The sequence below is a fragment of the Mixophyes fleayi genome, chromosome 2 (genome assembly GCF_038048845.1).
Source record: "Mixophyes fleayi isolate aMixFle1 chromosome 2, aMixFle1.hap1, whole genome shotgun sequence".
Classification (NCBI taxonomy): Eukaryota; Metazoa; Chordata; class Amphibia; order Anura; family Limnodynastidae; genus Mixophyes; species Mixophyes fleayi.
In genome coordinates this window covers 123,372,854-123,394,198 of record NC_134403.1, presented here as the reverse complement: position 1 = coordinate 123,394,198, position 21,345 = coordinate 123,372,854, and the positions used below count along the sequence as shown (strand labels likewise).

Genomic DNA, 21,345 nt, shown 5'->3' with positions numbered 1-21,345 from the left:
TGGTTGTTGTTTTTTGTTTTTAGATCTGGGCTTTCAAGCAGCCTCGAAAATTTCCTCCACTCCTGCATATGAAGCTTTGAAGGTTTTACGAGACATGAGCCAGAACTTTCCTATAAAAGCAAGGTAAGCCAGGAAATTAAATATTTACAGTGGTAAGAATATAGTAGTATTCCCTTATTGATACAGATGCCTGGAAATTAGTAAATCGTTGTCATCAACTTATTTTGGTGTTCACAAGATCACCTTATTTTCATTAAACAAACTATGCATATCAGTGGCTTCCTAGACAGTAATGCATGCCATGGGAAGTATCCAATATTTATTGTTTTATTGTCCTAACGTTTACTCATTTGAGAAACCTGTCTCATTTCGAGGAGGTGACTCATTAAAAATAGATGGAGCTTCAGTTCAAACAGTGCAATGTGGCCTTTTACGTAGTCGAGAAAATGTCTTATGTGGCACCATATTGGTTCTGTCCAAATATGTGTATGTGAGTGGAGCATGCTTCTGTGGACTTGGCAAGACGTATTTGTGCTGTTTTGTTTGAACTTTCAACATTTGAGAATCTGACAATTTGGAGGTGCTTGTAACTTGCCATAAGAAGTCTACAAGGCTGGCCTAAATTCACACCCAGAACTCATTTAGAGTAAAACCTTAATTCATGAGACTGTAGAGGAATATTGTCTCACAGGATCAAATGTATAACATTTACCCAGAATTTAGAGGTCTAACCCTTTAAACCATGTACTAAAATGTAATTAACAACCCCCTTACTTCTATGTTTATTGCTGGTCTGGTGTTCAACATTCTGGGATTGTGCTTTTCAAAGATGCTTTTCCAATGAAATGAGAAAGCATGGTGCCTTACAAGAGTGGAGTACCTGGTTTACATTTAGAGATGCATTACACACAGTTCATTGTTTAAAATATTTATCTAAAAAAAGTACAGTTTCTCAAGCAGGGACTGAAAAAGTAGCATGTGTCACAGTTTTTCCCAGGGTGCTGTGTTCTGCTTAAGGGGAGTGTGACCCTATTTACAGATTCTTATCGGCCCATGCATTCATCCATCTCCTTCCCTCTGCTTTACATCCAACGTCTTGTGGCGGTGAAGCTCAAATTTTTTTAATTTGTAGCTGACTACCACCACCAGTCCAGAACTGTGTAGTGACTCTTTCTACCATCTTGATATCTTGGCTAACTTTCCTGAGCCACTATTGCCTGATTGAAGGCAACTAAAACTAATTGAAGACAAATGGTCTGACCCACATTGAGCAGAGTGTATGGGAGGCCATTCCTTTTGCTAAGAATATTTACCCAGAAAAATTTCTGAACATTCACCCTTCACATTGATTGTAAATCTAACACCTTGTAGCAGCGACATATTCTTTAAACTTAACCCTATCTGGCTTACTTTGTTTGGGGGAGGGTTGTGAATTAGTAGCAGGGTGTGAGGTATATTTTGATACCAATGCACATGCAGGGAGACCTCTCATGCTGTGAGACGCTTTCAAAGTGTTTCTTGGAGGCAGTCGTAAACACAATGGCAGGTCTCAAAATATTCTCATTTAGAAAAGTAACCCAGCCAGAGGAAGTGTGCCATGACCTAGAAAGCGTATTTTCCTCACATAATGAAGAGGCAAGAATTTAATGGCTGCTAAGTTCGCTCAACAGGACAAGAGTGGCGTTCTAATGGCATATTTGTCCAAGACTGAATTATTAAATCAGACAATCTCCACTATATTAGATGATCAGGGCAGTAAACATTTTCTAAGTGACAAAATTGCTGATATTTTCTAGAATTACTACACTTGCCTACAAGCTCTCAGGTAAACTACTCTTGCCAACAGCTAATGGACTACATGGAACAAATAAACCCTCCTAAGTAACCCTTAGAATCCATTACGTACCTAAATGCTCTTATTATAGTGGAAGAAATGGATGCAGCAGCTTCCTTTTTTCCTAATAACAAAGCTCAATGAATATATGGGATACCAATTGAACGAACTATAAAAGAAATTTAAATGCTTTGACAATTTAATGACTGAGGCAGTATTACTTCCATCCATGTTTGAAGCTATAATTATTGTTTTCCCACTGCCTGGTAAGGACTTGCTTCTCCCTGAGTCTTACCAACCCATCTCTGTTAAGTACTGAGTTAAGATACTGCCCAAAGTTTTGACTATCAAATTAAATAAAGTCCTTGTCCAGAGAGTTCACCCAGATAACAACCAATAACCTCTGGCGCCTATTCATGCATCTACAATCACATGGTTCTAATGAGGAAGCAGTGATTTGTGTTCCTTGATGCAGACAAGGGTTTTGAATAAGTGGATTGGTACTTTCTGTGAAGGGTTTTGAGATAGGCCCTGAATTTATTGGATGGCTGAAACTGATGTATTATGTATAGTATGTGCAGCAGTACTAGATGGGGATGCCCTCTCTCTCCTGCACTGTTTGCCCGTGCTATAGAACCCCTCAGGACACATTCCTATATATTTGGTCTTGCTGGTAGGGTAAATGTTCAAAACATAGCACTTTATTCCAATGACATGCTCCTCAGGTGATCAATAGGGGCAAGTTTAGCATTTCCCCTTCGGGAGATACCTTCGGATAGGAAGGTACAACATCCCCTACATTGGACACTCAAGTTTAAATATTTGGGGATTTGGATATCCAATAACAATGCAGAAGTTAAAGTTGCTCAATCAATATATAGGTTCATAGCAGGTACTTGAAAGGGCGGTGTTCTCCAGAAAGGAAAAAATACAGAGAGAACTCCCGCAGCACATTGCTGTATTTTGTTTGCATAATAATGTTTATATTTTAGTTTTAAGATATTCCATAACCAGATCTGTGTTAAGAATTACATAGACTGACAAGTTATTGTATATAGAGAAACCTCCCCCAGCACACTGCTATAAACAGCAATGGAGCAGTTATTTCTACTTGTACATAAAAATGCAGAATCTCAGTTGCACACATTTGCAAATGTATAGTAAGCTACCTGCCCCGTCAAGACACTTCTACTAATAGGGTGCAGTATTGTCACCAGCATATTTTTCCCAGGTGCTCCACCTGGCTGTTATTAGCCAACCGGCTCTTGGAGTCCAACAGAGTTCTATTATAATAGAATAAACTAGTGTTTCTCCCTTCTATTATAACACGGACTATGTGTGCACTACAGCCAGCAGTGTGTGTTAGACCACTGTTATGCACGTCTAGTTGCTATTCAATAACGATTGTCGATTGCCGATATGTGGTTCCAAAGCACAATGTAATTTAATAGCCAAAAGTAGCAGAATAACAAATCAGAATAAAATAAGTACAGCCGTTACTTATTGCAGGCGCCCTGGATCCAGTGTAGTGTCATTCAGGTCTGAAGGCTGTGGTCAAGTAGACTATCCACTAGGTCCAGTGCCCCTGCTTATATACAGTCAGTGATACTGTAAAACAATGCAGATGATGTGGCTTGCTTCTATAGGTCCAGGATTCAGGAGGGTCCAGTGTAATGCTGGTCATAGGCCAGTTCAAACGAAAATATCCAAAGGTTGGGGTCAGCTCTCTAGGGGATGCACTTCGATTTTCCCGCCAAGAATCCAGTTTAAACTAGTCTATTTACATTACACAGACAGTATCATTTTAAACATTTATTCCCTAACATCGCTAACTAGAGTATGCAATGTGTGATCCCTTCGGCGAATGAACCGGACAACTGCGGATAAATTGGGGATTCAAATGATACTAAATATGAGATTTCCTGTAACCTGAACTTTTGATTTCACTAACATGTATATAACTTATAATATTAACCTTAAACCTTGCTACATTTTGACATACATAACTATGTGTTGCAACTACAATTAGTGTGTACTAATTACAAATGTGTATGTTCGTGTGAATGTGTGTATATGTGTAAAACTTGTTATTGCCACGTGTTGCGGCTGGATACGCTTCTCCACGCCGTAGCGTGCTCTACGCATAATTTTCAGACAAAGACGATCAAGTTTGCTAGATATTATAGATATTAATTGAAATGACTTTATCCAATTAGCTGACTTCGACACCACCAGTCTGACCAGTCCTGGCAGGTGCGGGTAATAACATCCTATATTTTTCAATATTATTGCAAAGTATTACAACTGCCCCTACCTGGCTGCTTCTTAATACTACCCGACTGGCTAATTTTTTTAGGGGGAACACTGGGGTGGTCCTAACTCTAAACAACGAGAGTCCTTATTTTTGGGCCATACATATGTGTTTTCCTAATATTTCTGATGTGTTCCTGAATCCAAGGTTTCAAAGGGCGCTTATTATTGCCTATATCTTTAAAACTTCACGAGCATTCCTGCAAATATGACTGATATCCTCAGACAATTCATTCATTGTTTTATTCTGAATTACCTACTGTTATCATGGTTATAAAATATCCTTTTAGATGGATTGGCAAATATTGCAGTAATTGCATTGAATAACCCTTTTTAAATCCAAAAAAGTGTTACTTTTGTTCTTTACTTCAGTAAGCATACTAGGGTACAGGATATCTTTCAGATAGCGATTCTTCCTAAAGATAACAACAAGGATGTTGGTCAAAACCAGGTCCATTTTTAAGATGTTCCAATATTTAGACAATGTGGACCTAACTCTTTTCTCACCACTGGTAAATTGGGTAATGAATGATGTATCTTCTCTCTTGTTCTATTTCTTAGAGTAGTTTAATAAATCTGTTCTTTCAATTGCTTCAATCTTATTAATCGCCTCTGTAATAAATTATAAAAATGGAGAAATCTTTCTTTATCCATGTTTGGTAGGGTAAACTTAATTAAAAAAAGATACTTCAGCCCAAATTTTTATACCATTTACAATATCAATAAATGACTCTCTTCTCTGGTTTGGGAGGAAGAAAGCGCAAGGATCAAAATCGGTATGTTGTATACATCTAAAGTGTACTTCCCAATGTGCTGTATAGCTGCACAATTTATGTGAGTGGTTTGGGGAGACACCAGGGGGCACCTTTTGCTATTTCCTACATGAGGAGATAGGGTCCTTGCACTCCTCACTTCAGATACTACTAGGAACTAAGGTATCCATAAACATAGCTCCACTTCTGTGATAAGCTGTAGAGATTTGGAACTAGGTGCACAAATTTATGGATGGAAATGGTATAGACCCAGAATCACCGATTTGGGAAAATGGGACATTTGGAGAGGTGCTAAAAATAGAATATGGTACAAATTTGGAATTGCCTAAATTGGTCAAGTATATATAAATAATCAACTGAAATCCTTCTAACAACTGACAAATAAGCTTGACACCAAATAAATTATTTTACAGTTTTCTTCAATTATGACATGCTCTGGATGGTCAGTTTAATGGTATTGCTCCCATAATGATTAAAGCATTTCTTCAGAATGTGGGATACCAAAAAAACTATTTCAAACTATGGGCCTGAGTCATTGAGGAAAGTAAGGCAAAAAAAAAGTAAATGTTCTCCGGGACAAACCAGGTTACAATGCAAATTAGTTTATTATTTTGCACATAAGTTAAATCCTGGCTGTTTAATCATCTAGCACACAAATACTTGATAGCTTTATTTTTACACTGAAATTTAAAGTTGATCTAGGATATGCCCTAGCCCAACTATACATCTGTCCCCACATTTTAAATTAACCTCCCCCTCCAATGCAATATGGTTTTGCCCAGGTGCAAGGATACTACTATTTTATGCTTTGCTCTCTTTAATGACTCAGGCCCTTTATGCATATGTTGCTCCTGATGACTCTTAAAATTAAGATGTACATGGGAGACCGACATTGGCCAGTTAAGTGATAAGGAGTGGGACTTATGCTGGGCAGTGCTAGAGAAGCCACATCCTGTACTATTATACCCCTCTTAGATTTTCTGATCTATTATGGGACTACCCCACACTGCAAGCCTTCTAGTTGGCTGTGGTGGAGTGCATACAGAAATTAGGGGTAGATATTCTTTTCTTAACTCCCAAGGTATGTATATTTGGGCTTCCATTGAATTTATTTTGGGCAAAACACTATTTCAATATGCGACTAATCTTCTGACCAAAAATCATCATAGCAGAACATGGTTGGCAAGAGAGAATTCATGCTTCCATAAATGTGTAGCCCTGGTGAACAATGCAGTTTGTAATATTTTTGCATAGAACTACAACTAGTGTGATGTATCTTTCGTGTCAAAGTTTTGGCAAGCTGGACCAGCTCAAGATATGTTCTGCAATCGTTGTCCGGCAGCTCAATAGATATCGAGACACCAAGTCCCAAGCTCATTCATGGACATACAACCTTCTTGAAATATAAATAATCATACTGCCTGTTTAGTTAATGTAGCATATATGCTGTTCTATACTCCAGGAGTTTTGTGGGCTTCTTACTGATTTTACACAATTTCTGTTCGTACTTGTATTTATTAATGAACTTGCTTGATATTTCCACTTAGCAAGCCAGGGTCCTTACAGACAGATGAACTGATGTTACGGATATTATAGCTTAGAAATATTATAGATCAGATATATATTTGTTATGCAATATTCGACCTTGTACTAGTATTACGGGTTAGTTTTTAGATATGGGATTTGTTTTGTTTACTGTTATTGTTTGTAAAAACCTAAAACTTGTCAGTAAAAAGACAGGCAAACAATGTAACAAAGAAAGAGTAAAGGATATAAACATGTTTAGCTTGAAGCAGCAAAGGGAGATGGGATATATGACAGAAACTTTATATTAAGTATTTTAATAATGTACAGGAGGGAAGCATTTTTCAGAGGAATAAAAGTATTCGCTCAAGAGAACATGCACTAAAACTGGAGGGGTAATCAAAGTTTAAGAGTTACTATTAATTTAATAAACAGCCTTCTCTCGCTTACTTTATTATAGATTTCTCCATGACTTAATTTTACAATATGAAGTTGATCTAGGAAGCATAAGGCTGTAACATTGCATAGCCTCACACAGCAGTTTTATCCCTCACCCACAATATGCTTAGACAGAGCAGACATTCTAGTAAATGCCAAACTTTCAGGATGACCTATCCCATACCACCAAATATTTATATGATACATGAAAAATAGTTCTTGAATTCATTGGTTTAACTTGTGCATTTTGGTTATTGAGTCGTGCACTGCTCCTCACATGTGTAACAGTCAAACACTTCATAGACCAGATTCTCCATTATTTAGGTGATATTTTGATTCAAATTGACTTCTACTGTTGATAGTGTTATGAAACAAATAATGGTCCCAAACTGCATATGGTTCCAAACTACAGAAAGGAATATGTGTTTTCTTCTACTGTGACCCTAAATGCTGGGAGCAATCTACCAAACATCAAATAAGTATTTGTTTTTTTCTTAAATCCTCAAATGCTCTCCCTTAGCTTGTGATATACTGAATCTATTATTTTTCCATTCAAATAAACGGAACATAAATATGCATATTAAAATGAAACGGCAGGGACATACTAAGTGTATTTATATTGACAGTCTAGAGCTGTTGACTGTGGCAGTGAAATCAGGATTTGAATTCACTTGAGCCCAGATAAAAAATAACCCTTAGTACTTGACCACATCCATAACATAATCATGGAATCTCTATTTATCAAGTCATAGATTCTATTTATCAAAGGGTGAAAAGTGCTGTTGCTGGTGAAAAAGTTTTCATCAGTTGTATGATTATTTTTAAGTAACAAGTTAATATTTTTTATTTGGTGAAGGATTCCCCATAACTCTACTTCTACTGGTTTTGTTAACACCATCTAAAGGATGGTATTGACGGATAAACTGAAAAATAATTTCTTTCACACCAGTTGGAAAACACTGCTCACCTTGGGGTATAGAGGGCGCTGTGGAAGTAATGGCACTAAAGACTTGTCTAGCCTGCTCCCCTCCCTTCTATGCCCCCTCCACTGAAAGAGCTCAGTTTTTTTCTTAGTGCCTATGTAGAATATGTAGAATAGCTAGGTTTTCTCTGCAGCGGTCACCCGGTGATCGCTACTTCAGGGAGAGAACCAGTGGTGCTTTAGTGCCACCGCCCCCCCCCCCCCCTTCCTTGCATTATGGAGGGCTACCGGGAAAAGGGTCATCTGGCACTCTGGTAGTGGTCCAGGACTCAGTGGCTTCCAGGGAGGTGATGCGGGACGCCCCGGGAGCCCGTGACTGCTGTGGAGACGGAGCTGCTTGCGGTCCAGTTGCCTAAACTGGTAGTGAGGCATATAATGCTGGTGGGGTGCTGTCGCTGGAGCGCAGTCCCTACCAGGGTTTGATGTGTTTTCTGCAATTACAAATGTATGTTTTTTGCTGATTATGTTCAGGTCAGAAAAGAGTTAAGTGGGCGTGGCTAGGTAACTGTTAACTTCCCTGTTTTTTTTTACCCGAGCTCTGGCATGCTTATCAGCCATTTCCCACCCTGCCTGCAGGACACTCGGGCGCAGACACTGAGAACCAGTAGATATAGAGTGGCGTTGCTGTTTCTTATATCTTTTTTAGTGTCTGTGTGTTTTCTATCTGCTATACATCTTGTTGGGGTACATTACAGAACATTTTTGGTTCTAGTCTTAGCTGAAGCAGTATTTTATTGTGTTTTTCCATAGTGTTAAAGTTTGCCTTATACTGTACAGTTCTTCTTTGTTATAAGATAGTTCTACAGTGTGTCTCATTTACCTTTCTGTTTTGTAAAATGTCAGAAAGAGGGATCGGGGCCAAATCCAAGGCTGTCTTTGTAATGTACTACAACTGTACCAGGTGTGAGTCCAAATTGCCTGGTGGATGGTCACACGAGGGGGGCCTGTGCACTGTGTGCAAGCCGAGGACCTGGGCGAGCGCTCGTCTGTGGGTGCAGTGAACATCGTGGCACCAGCCTGCTCCAAGGAGCTGGCACGGTCCATTGCTGAATTAAGAAGAAACAATCCAATCCTGGGGATATTAGGTGCCGATACCTTTTCCTCTCCTCTGGGTACACAGTCCTCAGAAACCATTCCTTCGGGACAGGTGTCTCAGTTGCTGCAGGGTGGTCCAGGGGTCTCCCAGGAGCCTGCTTGGATGATTAGTTTGAAGCGGTCTGTGCAGGGTTTGACCAGAGTGTCTAATTCCCTTGGAAAATTGTTCCATCTGAGTATAGCAGGTGGACAGCGTAAAATGCTTGGGTCTGCCTATTGCCCAGGTGTTAGTAGATTCGGACACGGATCCATCCGAATTGGAAGATGGTGATGTTCTAGAGGATTCTTACTATTGGGATGCCCACAGGTGAGGAGGATGTGTCCAATAGACAGGGCATTGAGGACCTTATCCTGGCAGTGCGACAGGTTCTTAACATATCGGACGGGGAACAATCTGTATCACAGACCTCCAAGTTTTAAAAGGGCAAAGAAAAGAACCGTTTTCTTCCTTCCTTTCGCACAACTGTTGGAAATTTGTGACAAGGCCAGACTAAAGGCGCTAATAATTTTCAGTTTACCAGACGATACAAACTTTTCTACCCCTTTCCAGATTCGGAGGTAGGATCATGGGAGACTCATCCTAGTATCGATGCTCCTATTGCACACTTGGCAAAGTTTACTGTTTTTCCATTGCTGAATGTGGCGTCTCTTAAAGACAGTACTGACAAAAACTGTGAAGCGATTTTGAAATTGATTTATTAAGCGTCTGGGGCGTTCCTGTGCCCGGTGAGTGTGGCGGCTTGGGTCGATAAAGCAGTTGAAAAATGGGCCACTACTCTTCATGCAGGAATTCAATCTGGCGTGACTAGAACCGAGGTGGCTCCTCTGGCAGAGCATATTAAAGATGCTGCTGAGTTTTTAGGGAATGTGGTTCTAGATGTGGGTCAGGGGTTGTCAAAAACCTCTTCCTCAGCAGTGGCAGCTAGGCGCTCAATGTGGTTAAGACCTTGGGAGGTGGATGCTAATTCCAAGAGAGCTTTGAAATCTGTCCCATATGACGGACCGGCTTTGTTTGGTTCTCCTTTGGACAAATTCATCGCTCAGGCCACAGGGGGGAAGAGTGCTCTTCTTCCGGTACCTGCGTCAAAAGCAAAAGGGAGGCGTTTTCGCTCCTTTTAGTTTGTCGGTCGCTCAAGGGGTGGTTCTTCCAGAAGCCAAACCCCGGTTACAAGGGGAGGGAGACAAAGGGACAGACAGGCCTGGACAGGACGTCGCCCTGACCCTAAGCCAGCAGACAAACAAGCAGCATAGTTTCCTGCATCCTCCACTGGGGGCTCCGGTGGTGGGAGCACACCTACTGCTCTTTCAGGAACGGTGGTTCAGGTCCACCATAGACGCTTTAGTGAAAGGTATAGCGTCCAGGGGATACATCTTGGACCTAGTGGGGGCACCTCCACGGCGTTTCATGACTACACCTTTTCCCAGGGAGTCGGAGAAAAGACAGGCTTTGCAGGGGGGCAGTACAGTCACTTCGGGATGCCGGGGTGATTGTTCCAGTTCCATTTGGGCAGAGAGGTCAAGGCTTTTACTCTCAATTTTTTCTGGTGCAAAAACCGGATTGGTCCTTCAGACCAATTCTAAACTTGAAGGAACGCAAAACTTGCTTACGGGTACCCAGCTTTCGGATGAGATCTGTGGTAAATTCCATGAAGAAAGGCGAGTACTTAGCATCCTTGGATATCAAGGATGCTTACCTACACATTCCGATATTGAAAGGTCATCACAGTCTCTTGCGGTTTCCGGTGGGTCTGGAGAATTTTCAGTTCAGGGCTCTCCCATTTGCTTTTGCCACCGCACAGCGAATGTGTTCACAAAGGTGATGGCTGCAATGGCACCTCAGCTGCGCTTACATGGGGTGACTATTTTACTTTATCTAGACCTACTGATCAAGGCAGAGTCGGTACCTCGGCTTCAGTCACATCTGCAGCTGATCAGAGACATTTTGCAGGCACACGGATGGTGATCAACTACAATAAAAAAACGGGATAACAACCCCGACGTATGATGTTCCTGGGATTGTTGTTCGACACCAATTGTCAGAGGGTTTTTCTCCCTTCAGACAAAGTGCGGATGATCAAGCGTTGGCTTAAAAATCTTTTATCTCTAATTTGTGTCTCAGTACTTCAGTGTATGAAGCTACTGGGTCGCATGGTTTCCTCGTTCGAGGCTATGCAGTTTGCTTGTTTCTATTTGCGCAAGTTCCAGACGGAGTTTCAGGTAAAGTGGTCAAGGTCGGATCCCAACTTAGAAAGGCAGGTCTTTGGGTTGTCACAGACAACACGCCTGTCTCTTCTCTGGTGGCTGAGGAGGGACATCCTAATGCAGGGGCGTCCTTTCTTGGTGTGGGACTGGACTGTGGTAATGACGGATGCCAGCTTATTGGGGTGGGGTGCAGTCACTCTTCACCTCAGATTGCAGGGGACTTGGATGCCGGAGGAAGCACGGTTGCCCATAAGGGTTCTGGAACTACGGGCAGTATTCAATGCTCTAGTTCTGGCACAGTCCTTCCAGGCACGTCCGCTGATCCGAATACAGTCTGACAATGCTACGGCAGTAACATAGTAACATAGTAACATAGTTGATGAGGTTGAAAAAAGACACCAGTCCATCAAGTTCAACCTATTTTGGATCTCCTGCGATCCTGCACTTATATTTGAAATTAATCCACAGTAGGCAACCGCCCATCTGTTTCAATTTTGAAAATCCCCCCAGACTCAATATTGCAATCCAATTTTTACCCTATATCCACTACTATCCTTTATTTTAAATTAACGGTCGTATCCCTGGATACACCTTTCCGCTAAAAATTTGTCTAACCCTTTCTTAAACATATCTATTGAATCTGCCATCACAACCTTCCCTGGCAATGAATTCCATATCTTGACTGCCCTTACTGTAAAGAACCCCTTCCTTTGCTGGTTGTGAAATTTCCTCTCCTCTAACCTTAGGGGATGACCATGAGTCCTGTGTATGGTCCTTGGGGTAAAAAGTTCCCATGAAAGCTCTCTGTATTGACCCCTAATGTATTTGTACATAGTAATCATATCTCGCATAAATCATTAAGGAGGAACAAAGAGGTCTCTTGCCGTGAAGGGATTGTCAAAGATCATGAAATGGGCGGAACAACAGGTTCCTGCAATTTCTGCGGTGTTCATTCCCACATTGGACAACTGGGAAGCCGACTACTATGTCGGTATGCAAGCGAATGGTTGCTCAATCCGGATGTGTTTTCTCAAATAGTCCTTCGGTGGGGTCGGGCAGAAATAGACATGATGACCTTGCGGCACAACTGCAAGGTAGAAAGTTGTTGTGCCAGGTCAAGAGACCCTCAGGCTATTTTAGTGGACGCTATGACGGTCCACTGGAACTTCAAGTTGGTGTACCTTTACCCTCCACTTCCGATGCTGCTGCGGATCTTGCAGGAAGTGAGAGGCGAAAGGTTCCAGTGATTCTACTGACACCAGATTGGTGGAGAAGAGCATGGTTCTCAGATCTTCTAGACATGTCGGTGGATCATCTTTGGCGTCTACCTCTCAGGAAGGATCTTCTCGGTCAAGGTCCATTCTTTCATCCGGACCTAGATCCATTTTCTTTGACAGCTTGGAAGTTGAATCCCTGATTCTCAGGAAAAGGGTTTTCGGAGAGATTGGTTAAAACTATGATCCAGGGGAGAAAACCGTCATCACCATTTATCACCGCATTTGGAAAGCATATCTATGTTGGCGTCTGAAGATCAAAGTGCTAATTCTTTTCGTTTAGCCAGGGTGTTGGCTTTTCTGCAAGATGGTCTGGACAAGGGATTGAGGTTGTCGTCCCTTAAGGTCCAGGTAGCGGCGTTGGTGTATTTTCAGAAACGTATAGCTCTGTTACTAGGTGTGCAGAAGTTTCTACAGAGGGTACTTCATGTACAACCGTCTTTTGCTCTGCTAGTGGCTCTGTGGGACCTAAACATGGTCCTTTCGGCGCTTCAGAAATCCCCCTTTGAACCTTTTTGCAGTCTGTTTCCCTAAAGCTTCTTTTGTGGAAAGTGACCTTTTTGCTGCCCATTGCTTCGGCCAGACGGGTTTTGGGGTTGGCCCTGTCATGTTGGCTCATCTTCTGATTTTCCATGATGATTGTGCGGTGCTTAATACTAAGCCTTTGTTTCAACCAAAGGTGGTCTCAAGGTTTCACATAAATCAGAATATTGTTCTGACGATTCTTCCTCAGGATTCACTGCCACCTGGTCAGGACTCAGTTTCCTTAGATGTGGTCAGAGGTTTGAGGATTTATGTGTACCATACAGCTTCGGTTCGGAAGACTTGATAGTCTTCTAGTCCTGAATGACGATCGCAAGCTAGATGGATCATCGCTACTATCTGGCAGGCGTACATTTCGGAGGTCTCTCCAGTTCCTGAAGGTCTGGCAGCTCATTCCATGAGGTCGGTTAGCGTCTCTTTGATGACCGGCATGATGCCTCGGCTGAGCAGTTGTGTAGGGCAGCTACTTGGTCTTCAGTTCATACATTCACCAGGTTTTATTGTTTCCACGTCTTTGCTTCAAAAGACGCAAACTTTGGCCGTAATGTTTTACATGCTGCTCATTCTGACCATTCCCACCCAAAGTGGCAGCTTTGGAACATCCCCAAGGTGAGTAGTGTCCCCCAACTGGTGTGAAAGAGAAAATTGGGATTTTTGTACTTTACTTTAAAATCTCTTTCTCTGAACACGAGTTGGGGGATACTGCGTTCCCACTCTGTTCTGACAGTTCTGTTGTGTGTTCTGTTTTGTGGTGTTTTTTTGGTAAGTAAATGAACTGAGCTCTTCCGGTGGAGGGGGCATAGAGGGGAGGAGAGCAGGCTAGACAAGTTTTTAGTGCTATTACTCCCACAGCGCCCTCTATACCCCAAAGTGAGCAGTGTCCCCCAACTCGAGTTCAGAGAAAGAGAGCTTCTACGGTAAGTACAAAAATCCCACTTTATTACTACAATATATATATTTTTTTTTTTCAGCCTGAAACTTTTTAAATTGAAAGGGGCTATGGCCCGCCCCCAGAAAATATTTTTTGAGGTGAGAGAGAAAGATAGACATATAACATTTAGATCTGCTCTATTTTTTATATTCTAAAATATGTATTTTCATGCTTTTTAATAGAAAGTTTTTACTATATTTTAATTTATTTATTGAGCTCCAGTTCCACGCTCTGGACACATCCTGAGTATCGCAGAACTGGGCATGTTACATATTTGTCACCCAGCATGTTGCCAGACTTTCTCCCCCAGTACATATCTGAAAATATAGGTAATCTGAATGTATTTTTACGTGGTAAAATGATTTATAGAATAACTACATGTGTCTAATTCAATAATCATTTATACAGATATCTGGCATGGTTCTGCTGTATTAAATTAAAATAACTTTTTAGACTTTTCCCATAAACTGAATGAATACCAATTTAAAATTGGACAATAACTTCAAAATGTTGATTTCAGTAGTTTGTGGTCTCATACTCTGTCTGGGAATTCTGTAATATGCCTTTATTATTATCCTATATTCTACCGAAATTATGATGCCATTTTGTGAAAAGATCAACGTGTCTACACCGAGATACATTTGTATCTGATCACTTCTTTAGAATGACTGTAAATGCTTTATAGAGCCAGTAAAATGACCCTGGCATTTCAGTGAGTTAAAATTGAGAATTTTATGATCTGTGTCCTTGCTGCTTTTGCAAACAATCATTTTATGTATAATCAGTCTCCTCCTTTCTTTACTGCCCCATATTCCTCATGCTTAAATATATTTGTAGACCAATAAATGTAAATGCACTCAGTAAAACCTTTCGTGATGACATTTTGGTTCTTTCAATTTACTACATTTAACCTTAATTGTCTTCTTACTGTCTTTGGTTCAATAGAGATTTAAGATGAATGCTTTATAGTATTTAGTGCTGTCTCCTCTGTCATTGTGTACAGATGTATGCATTGAATTGCAGACTAGATTCATGGTCATTGACATCCCTGCATTGTAAAGTAAAGACTTGTTCAGAACAAGAACATACTAGATGGAAAGATTCTTTTTAGTGTGTTTATTGCATTCAGTTTTCAGATGTGCTTTAGAGAATGTTTAAGTTTCTTGCTGTTTCAGCTTATACGATCATAGAAAACATTGAGTTTGACAGCAGACCAGAACCCACGGTTCCATCTAGCCTGCCTTTTCTTGGCGGTGTTTGTTGTTTTTCTTTTGGATTATTTTTTCTGGCAAGGTGGGGGTAAATATTTTCTACCTTTCTATGTTTTCCAACCCAATGAAACAGGTTTTGCCATTTTAAATTCTGTGGTAAAAATTGGTGAAAATCTGCTATTTTAAAACAAAAACCAAACAAAAATAAAATGATTCTTGCCTTTCGCCGATCTCCAATCTAAATGGAAACTTCCAAATGCGGAGATTTGGAGATACATACAGCTCCGCCATTTTCTCGGATCCTTGGAGGTACGGGAGTCTGTGGGGCGGCCGCTTACACAGTTTGAATCTTTATGTACCTCTCCGCTATATCCTAGACATACTCTATCTCTCATCTATAGTAATCTCACTGAAAACACCTTTAATGAACAACCCACCTTCATACGACACTGGGAGAGGGAGCTGACTTGCTCGATATCCGAACAAGATTGGAAAGATATCTTCTTACGCACCCAGTCGAGCTCGGTCAGTATACGGGTGGTGGAAACACAGTATAAGGTGATGACTAGATGGTATAGATGTCCTAGCTTGCTGGCTAGGATGGTTCCTGGGATGTCGAACGTGTGCTGGCGATGTATGTCGGCGCCGGGCACTCCGTTACATGTATGGTGGGACTGCATAGCTCTTAGAACTTTTTGGGATGCAGTCCTTCTAATTACTAAAGAAATTACGGGCGTTGAGCCACCTAATTGCCCCAAATACTGGTTATTGAATTATAATAAAATGACAATCTCTAAATACAAAAAAATCAACAATTAAAAACCTTAGCAACGCGGCAAAGGCCGTGATTCCAGTACATTGGAGATCCCCGAATATCCCTACCATTAGAGAGTGGTTTGCCCGAATAGAATCCTATAGAATAATGGACGACATACTCTATTCCTCAAAGGACAAATACAGGGAATATCATTACATATGGTTTGAGTGGCTCGAATTCAAGGATTCACCACTATATTCTCAGTGGAATAAATGAACCCCCCTTACTCTCTCCCCCCCCTCCCGCTCTACCTTTCTCTCCCTCTCTCTATCCCTCTTTGTCTTTCCCCCATCCCTACATGATGTATTATTGAATACTAAATGGTACTTTATTTTTATGCTGAACTACTGTTGAATCGTGTTCATGTATATGTGTCTTTACGTAATATTTTTGAATATCCTTAATGCATTGTTCTATGCAAAATAGATATGTTTGTAAAAGCTGTTCAATCTTTCAATAAAAAAGAGATTTACAAAAAAAAAATAAAAAAATAAAATGATAAAGATTGTCCAATGTCTACTTTTGTGAGAAATAAATTTAGGATTGCTTGCCTGTGTTGGTTTCATAACTAATGTCTTGAAAGATGCCCCATGCAAGCAATCTAGAATGTCACTACAACTGGTGCACTTAACAATTTGAAAATTCCCGTCCACATCAGGAATATTGAGGCCTCTAATAACTATCACTTCACCATTCATAGACATCTCAATGATTAATATTTATTCAATTACTCATCTTGTCCTGATGATCTATAAATTGTTCATGTTTGGCAATCCTATCTTTCAGCTTTTTTTTTTTTTTTAGTTTATTTCTAGAGTTACTCTCATGCTTTAAATCCTATCTGCAGTGCCTTGCTTTAATGTTTCTTTTCTCACATTCTTTCCTTATAAAGCATCTCCAATTCCCTGTTTTCCTATTCAGTCTATTTTAACTTGATGTAACCTGGAATAACGATGTACCAATCTTTGTTATTATGGTACCATGACTCCGTCACAGTTATAATAACTATCCTTTCATATGAATAAAATCAGTTCAGTCCCCCTTGTTGACCTACATGCTCTCCAAGCATATAGTTCTCCTCCCCACAGTCAACAACAGTGGCCAATGCGTGAATCACCATATGACCTAACCCACCTTTCATTTTCACTTTGCCTGTCTTTATACCAAAATACTGTTCCCAGGCGTACCATACTTGTGCACTCCTCAGGCATACAACCTACTCATCCTGCACAAATGTACTCTGATATGATAGGAATAATCACAAACTGGCCTCCTTTCATTGGACATGGCAAACTGTTGGGGCTTTTTGATACTGCATAAAGGTGATTTGAACTTTCATCAAGAGAATCTTTTTGTACAATAACTCTATACTGAATTGCTATCCATGACAAATCCAAGCTGAGTTTGTCGGCTATTTCAAACAAAAGTAGAGGGGAGATGCAATTTTATTTGCTCATCACATAATGTTTGAGCTAATGGACTGCTACTCAGACAAAGAAGGTTAATACCTAATTGTAATACGCAAACTAATCAATTGTACATGTACTTTAGTAAATGTATATGCCCTGAACCAAATTTGGCAAGCTTTATTTACTAAATTAGACCCCATTATATCCCAACTTAAAAAGGGAGACCTTATTGTCACTAGACATTTTAATGCGGTAATAAACAGTACCCTAGACAGATCTACCCCTGTACAGATGAAGCTGGCTATCAGAGATCCAAACACCTAGCAAACTTTCTTAAACCACAAATACTGTATGACTCCTGGAGAATAAATTAATTGCTATTCATCTGATCACTCTTCATGACATTCTGGAGTATATGCAAATTGCCATCCCAAAAACTGAGGCAGCAGACTTTGTGAAAAATAATATTTGTGTCATTCTCAAAACCTCTGGTCATGACGGTAGATAATATTACTTCCCGATGCCTCATGATTTCTACTTCGATAGTTATTTATTGATTTATATATATTTTGTAAGATGCTTGTAGTAATTATGCTATATAAACTGTAATGTGGAAAATCCCCATGAGAAAGTCTTGGAAATTGCAGCTGATGTAGAGTGGGACATACGCTCTGTGCGTGCTTAGAAAGTTGGCGCACATTCAACTATGCAATGCAGAGGTGGACTCATCTCGAGATGTGTTTTTTTTTCCTCCACTAGCAGTGACCACAATACAGGGAGCTGCCCATCTAATTTTTCTTTCCGTCGCTCTACATCTGCCTCTCCTTTCTGTCAATCCATTCACTGGCACTCTCTCCACTTGAGAGATTATTTCAAACTTCTAACTATCACCTATAGAGCCCTAACCCAATCTCCCCCCCTACTCTCCAACCTTGATCATCAACTCTCCTCGTCACTCATTACATCCTTACACTGTCACCTCCAATACTTCTCCCGGACTGCCCCCCTCACTCCCTATCCCAGTCAGGCTCTCTATCTCTCTTCAGGTCTTCAAGTGGACTGGTGCTGGTTATGCTGATCCTTGTCAGAATAGTCTTTTTTCTACATTGTTGTGTTTTGCCTACATTGTTATTGTACTCCCTTTTTTCTTTTTTTTTTGCTTTTCTTGTTTATCCTGTTTCTCCATTTTATGTCTTACAGTATACTGCCTCTAAGACTCTGCGGACCCCTTGTGGTGCATTCTAAATAAAAAATGATGATAATAACAATAGTCTAAAATCATTTTATACCTGTGTGTGTGTGTATATATACATGTCTGTGTGTGTGTGTGTGTGTGTGTATATGTATGTATGTATGTGTGTGTGTGTGTATATATATATATATATATATATATATATATATATATATATATATATATATATATATATATATATATATATACACACTGTATATACATGTATGTATATATATATATATATATATATATATATATATATATATATACACACACACTGTATATACATGTATGTGTGCACGGGTCCACTGTAAAATACACGGATACTTGAAGCAACGGGAGCTTTTGTATTTTTTTTATGTTTTTTTGTTCAGGTTATGGAACTCTGAGGTGACTGCTAATATTTTTTTTTCTTACACTAGTGGATACATTAATACATCATTTCTTAGTTCACATAAGTTGTAATTTGGGGCAAAGTTAGCTTGGTCATCAAAATTTCTGGGTGTGTCCTTGCGTATATATATTTGTTTGCTCAACAAATATAAGGTTTTATGTTACAGCAGTAACATTACTATCAAAATAAAAGGATTTATTTACATTCATTTGTATTTAAGAAAATTCTGAAAATAATTTTTCCCCTATTAATTCCTGCCCTTAGTAATATTAATCAATGTCTTGCACAAAGAAAGTTCACCTTCACTACACTACAGTAGGTTTCACAGCATGACAGATGATTAATATGATTTCAACTTTTTAGCAGTCCTACTATTGAAGTATGCATGAAAGTTTTGTGGAAAGTGTTTTGCTTCCACTCAGTACCTCTACTTGACTTTCAACCTCCAAGGTCTTTCACAGGTTGTGCATTGGGGGACATTTGCACTCGACCACTTCTGTGCTGGAGAGACTAGCAGCAAAGTATTACATTTTGTCTTGTACTGAAGAGCAGAATGTCCATGATACAATATTACAATACTGCAAACTGTGCCAGGCACTGTGTGAATCCTAAATAGGATAGGCATTGAGTTATTCATGCAGAACTCCCTTTTATTAGAGTTGTTATAGTTTTTTTCTATCATGCTTATATAATGCTTCATACATACAGTATGCAATTGAATATTGAAGGGCGCTCATTTAAACACATCTCTTTGGTTCTAGTTTACTAGCATTGCATTCAGGTGTAAAACTTGTACTAAACATAGTGACCAATAAGATACGCTTTTGTTGCCTAGCCTGCGCTAATCAAACAATCTGCAATTAACTTATCTGTGATTAGCGCAGGCTAGGCAATAAAAGCGTATCTTATTGGTCACTATCAGTGCAAATATTTTGCCTAAATGCATCAATCCTACTGTTGCAATATCTGCTTTATATGCTTGTTAATAGAGACAATCCTATAGATTCAACCTCACTTCTGCTGCTTTGGGGATTCTACTTTTTTTTTTTTTTTTTTTAAATCTATTAATTCACATAAATTGTCACCTACATTGTGGGCAAATTCAGAACAAAAATGTTGGTTTTAGATTGTTATTGTTAATTTGCTCATCTTGTTAATGAATTAAAAAGAATGTTGCGTTGCATGTGCTTCTAATATCTGGCAGTTAAGTCCATCCTGTAACATATTCACCATCATCATCATCATCATCATCATCATCATCATTATTTATTTTATATAGCGCCACTAATTCCGCAGCGCTGTACAGAGAACTCATTCACATCAGTCCCTGCCCCATTGGAGCTTACAGTCTAAATTCCCTAATATAGACACACACTCACACACACAGACAGAGAGGGGGACAGACAGACAGAGAGGGAGAGACAAGAGTCAATTTTGATAGCAGCCAATTGACCTACCAGTATGTTTTTGGAGTGTGGGAGGAAACCGGAGCACCCGAAGGAAACCCATGCAAACACAGGGAGAACATACAAACTCCACACAGATAAGGCATGGCCGGGAATTGAACTCATGACTCCTGATATAAGAGTTCTCTTATATTGGAGCAGACAGAACCTTAGGTTAACGCTTTGGACTGCCGCGCCTTCGGACAAATATAACTAAAAATGGGTGCATATTATAATGTCGGCAGGTATACTGTATGGTTTAGTTTGATGCTAAGATGTTCATGTGTTCGTTCTACAGATCACTAACCAGAATTGCATTAAACCAGGAGATGAGGAAAGAAATTGAGGAAAATCAGAAGGTTTGTTATTAGAACTGTTATATCTATATTTCTTTACAGAGTTACTTCAGACAGTATGAAATGTTGTTCTTTACAGTTTGCATCAAATATATAGTAGTTGTATGTTTTTATGTATGTAGTAACTAACAAACAAATTGATAGGGGAGGATTATTCCGCCATGTATTGATGCTTATGACTCCAGTGTTGAATTGAGAAAATAGAAAGGAATACAATAGTGTACACTGTGTGATCCGTACATTCCTTTGAATAAGGAAAAACACTTAACTAATGGTGCTGATATGGACATTTTGGACAATATTATACTGATGTCCACCGGTTAAGTTGTCAGCTATAGCCCGGGACCTGAACTGTTGCGAATCCTGGTGTGGTTGTTTTAGAAAAACTCATGCCAGCTGTTTTTAGGTTATGTTTAAATAATAACTCAAGTCTACTTATAATTGCGTTATATACTGTATATTTTTTAAAAACAAATTATGGTGTCCACAATCAGTACAGAGACACAGGACAAGTACACAGCAAGAAAATAAGTTTAGGTACAATATAATTGTGATGCATATTATTTGTTTTAC

At 39.7% G+C, this 21,345-nt stretch overlaps 1 protein-coding gene across 1 annotated transcript in view; it reads left to right on the top strand.

Annotated features, from left to right (window-relative positions):
- The window catches only part of UGGT2 (UDP-glucose glycoprotein glucosyltransferase 2), a 244,100-nt gene that overhangs the window by 67,624 nt on the left and 155,131 nt on the right, over positions 1-21,345 (top strand). The window contains exons 9-10 of the mRNA XM_075199909.1: positions 24-123; positions 20,715-20,775. Of these exons, the coding sequence (XP_075056010.1) occupies positions 24-123; positions 20,715-20,775 (161 nt within the window). The remainder of the gene's footprint in view (positions 1-23; positions 124-20,714; positions 20,776-21,345) is intronic.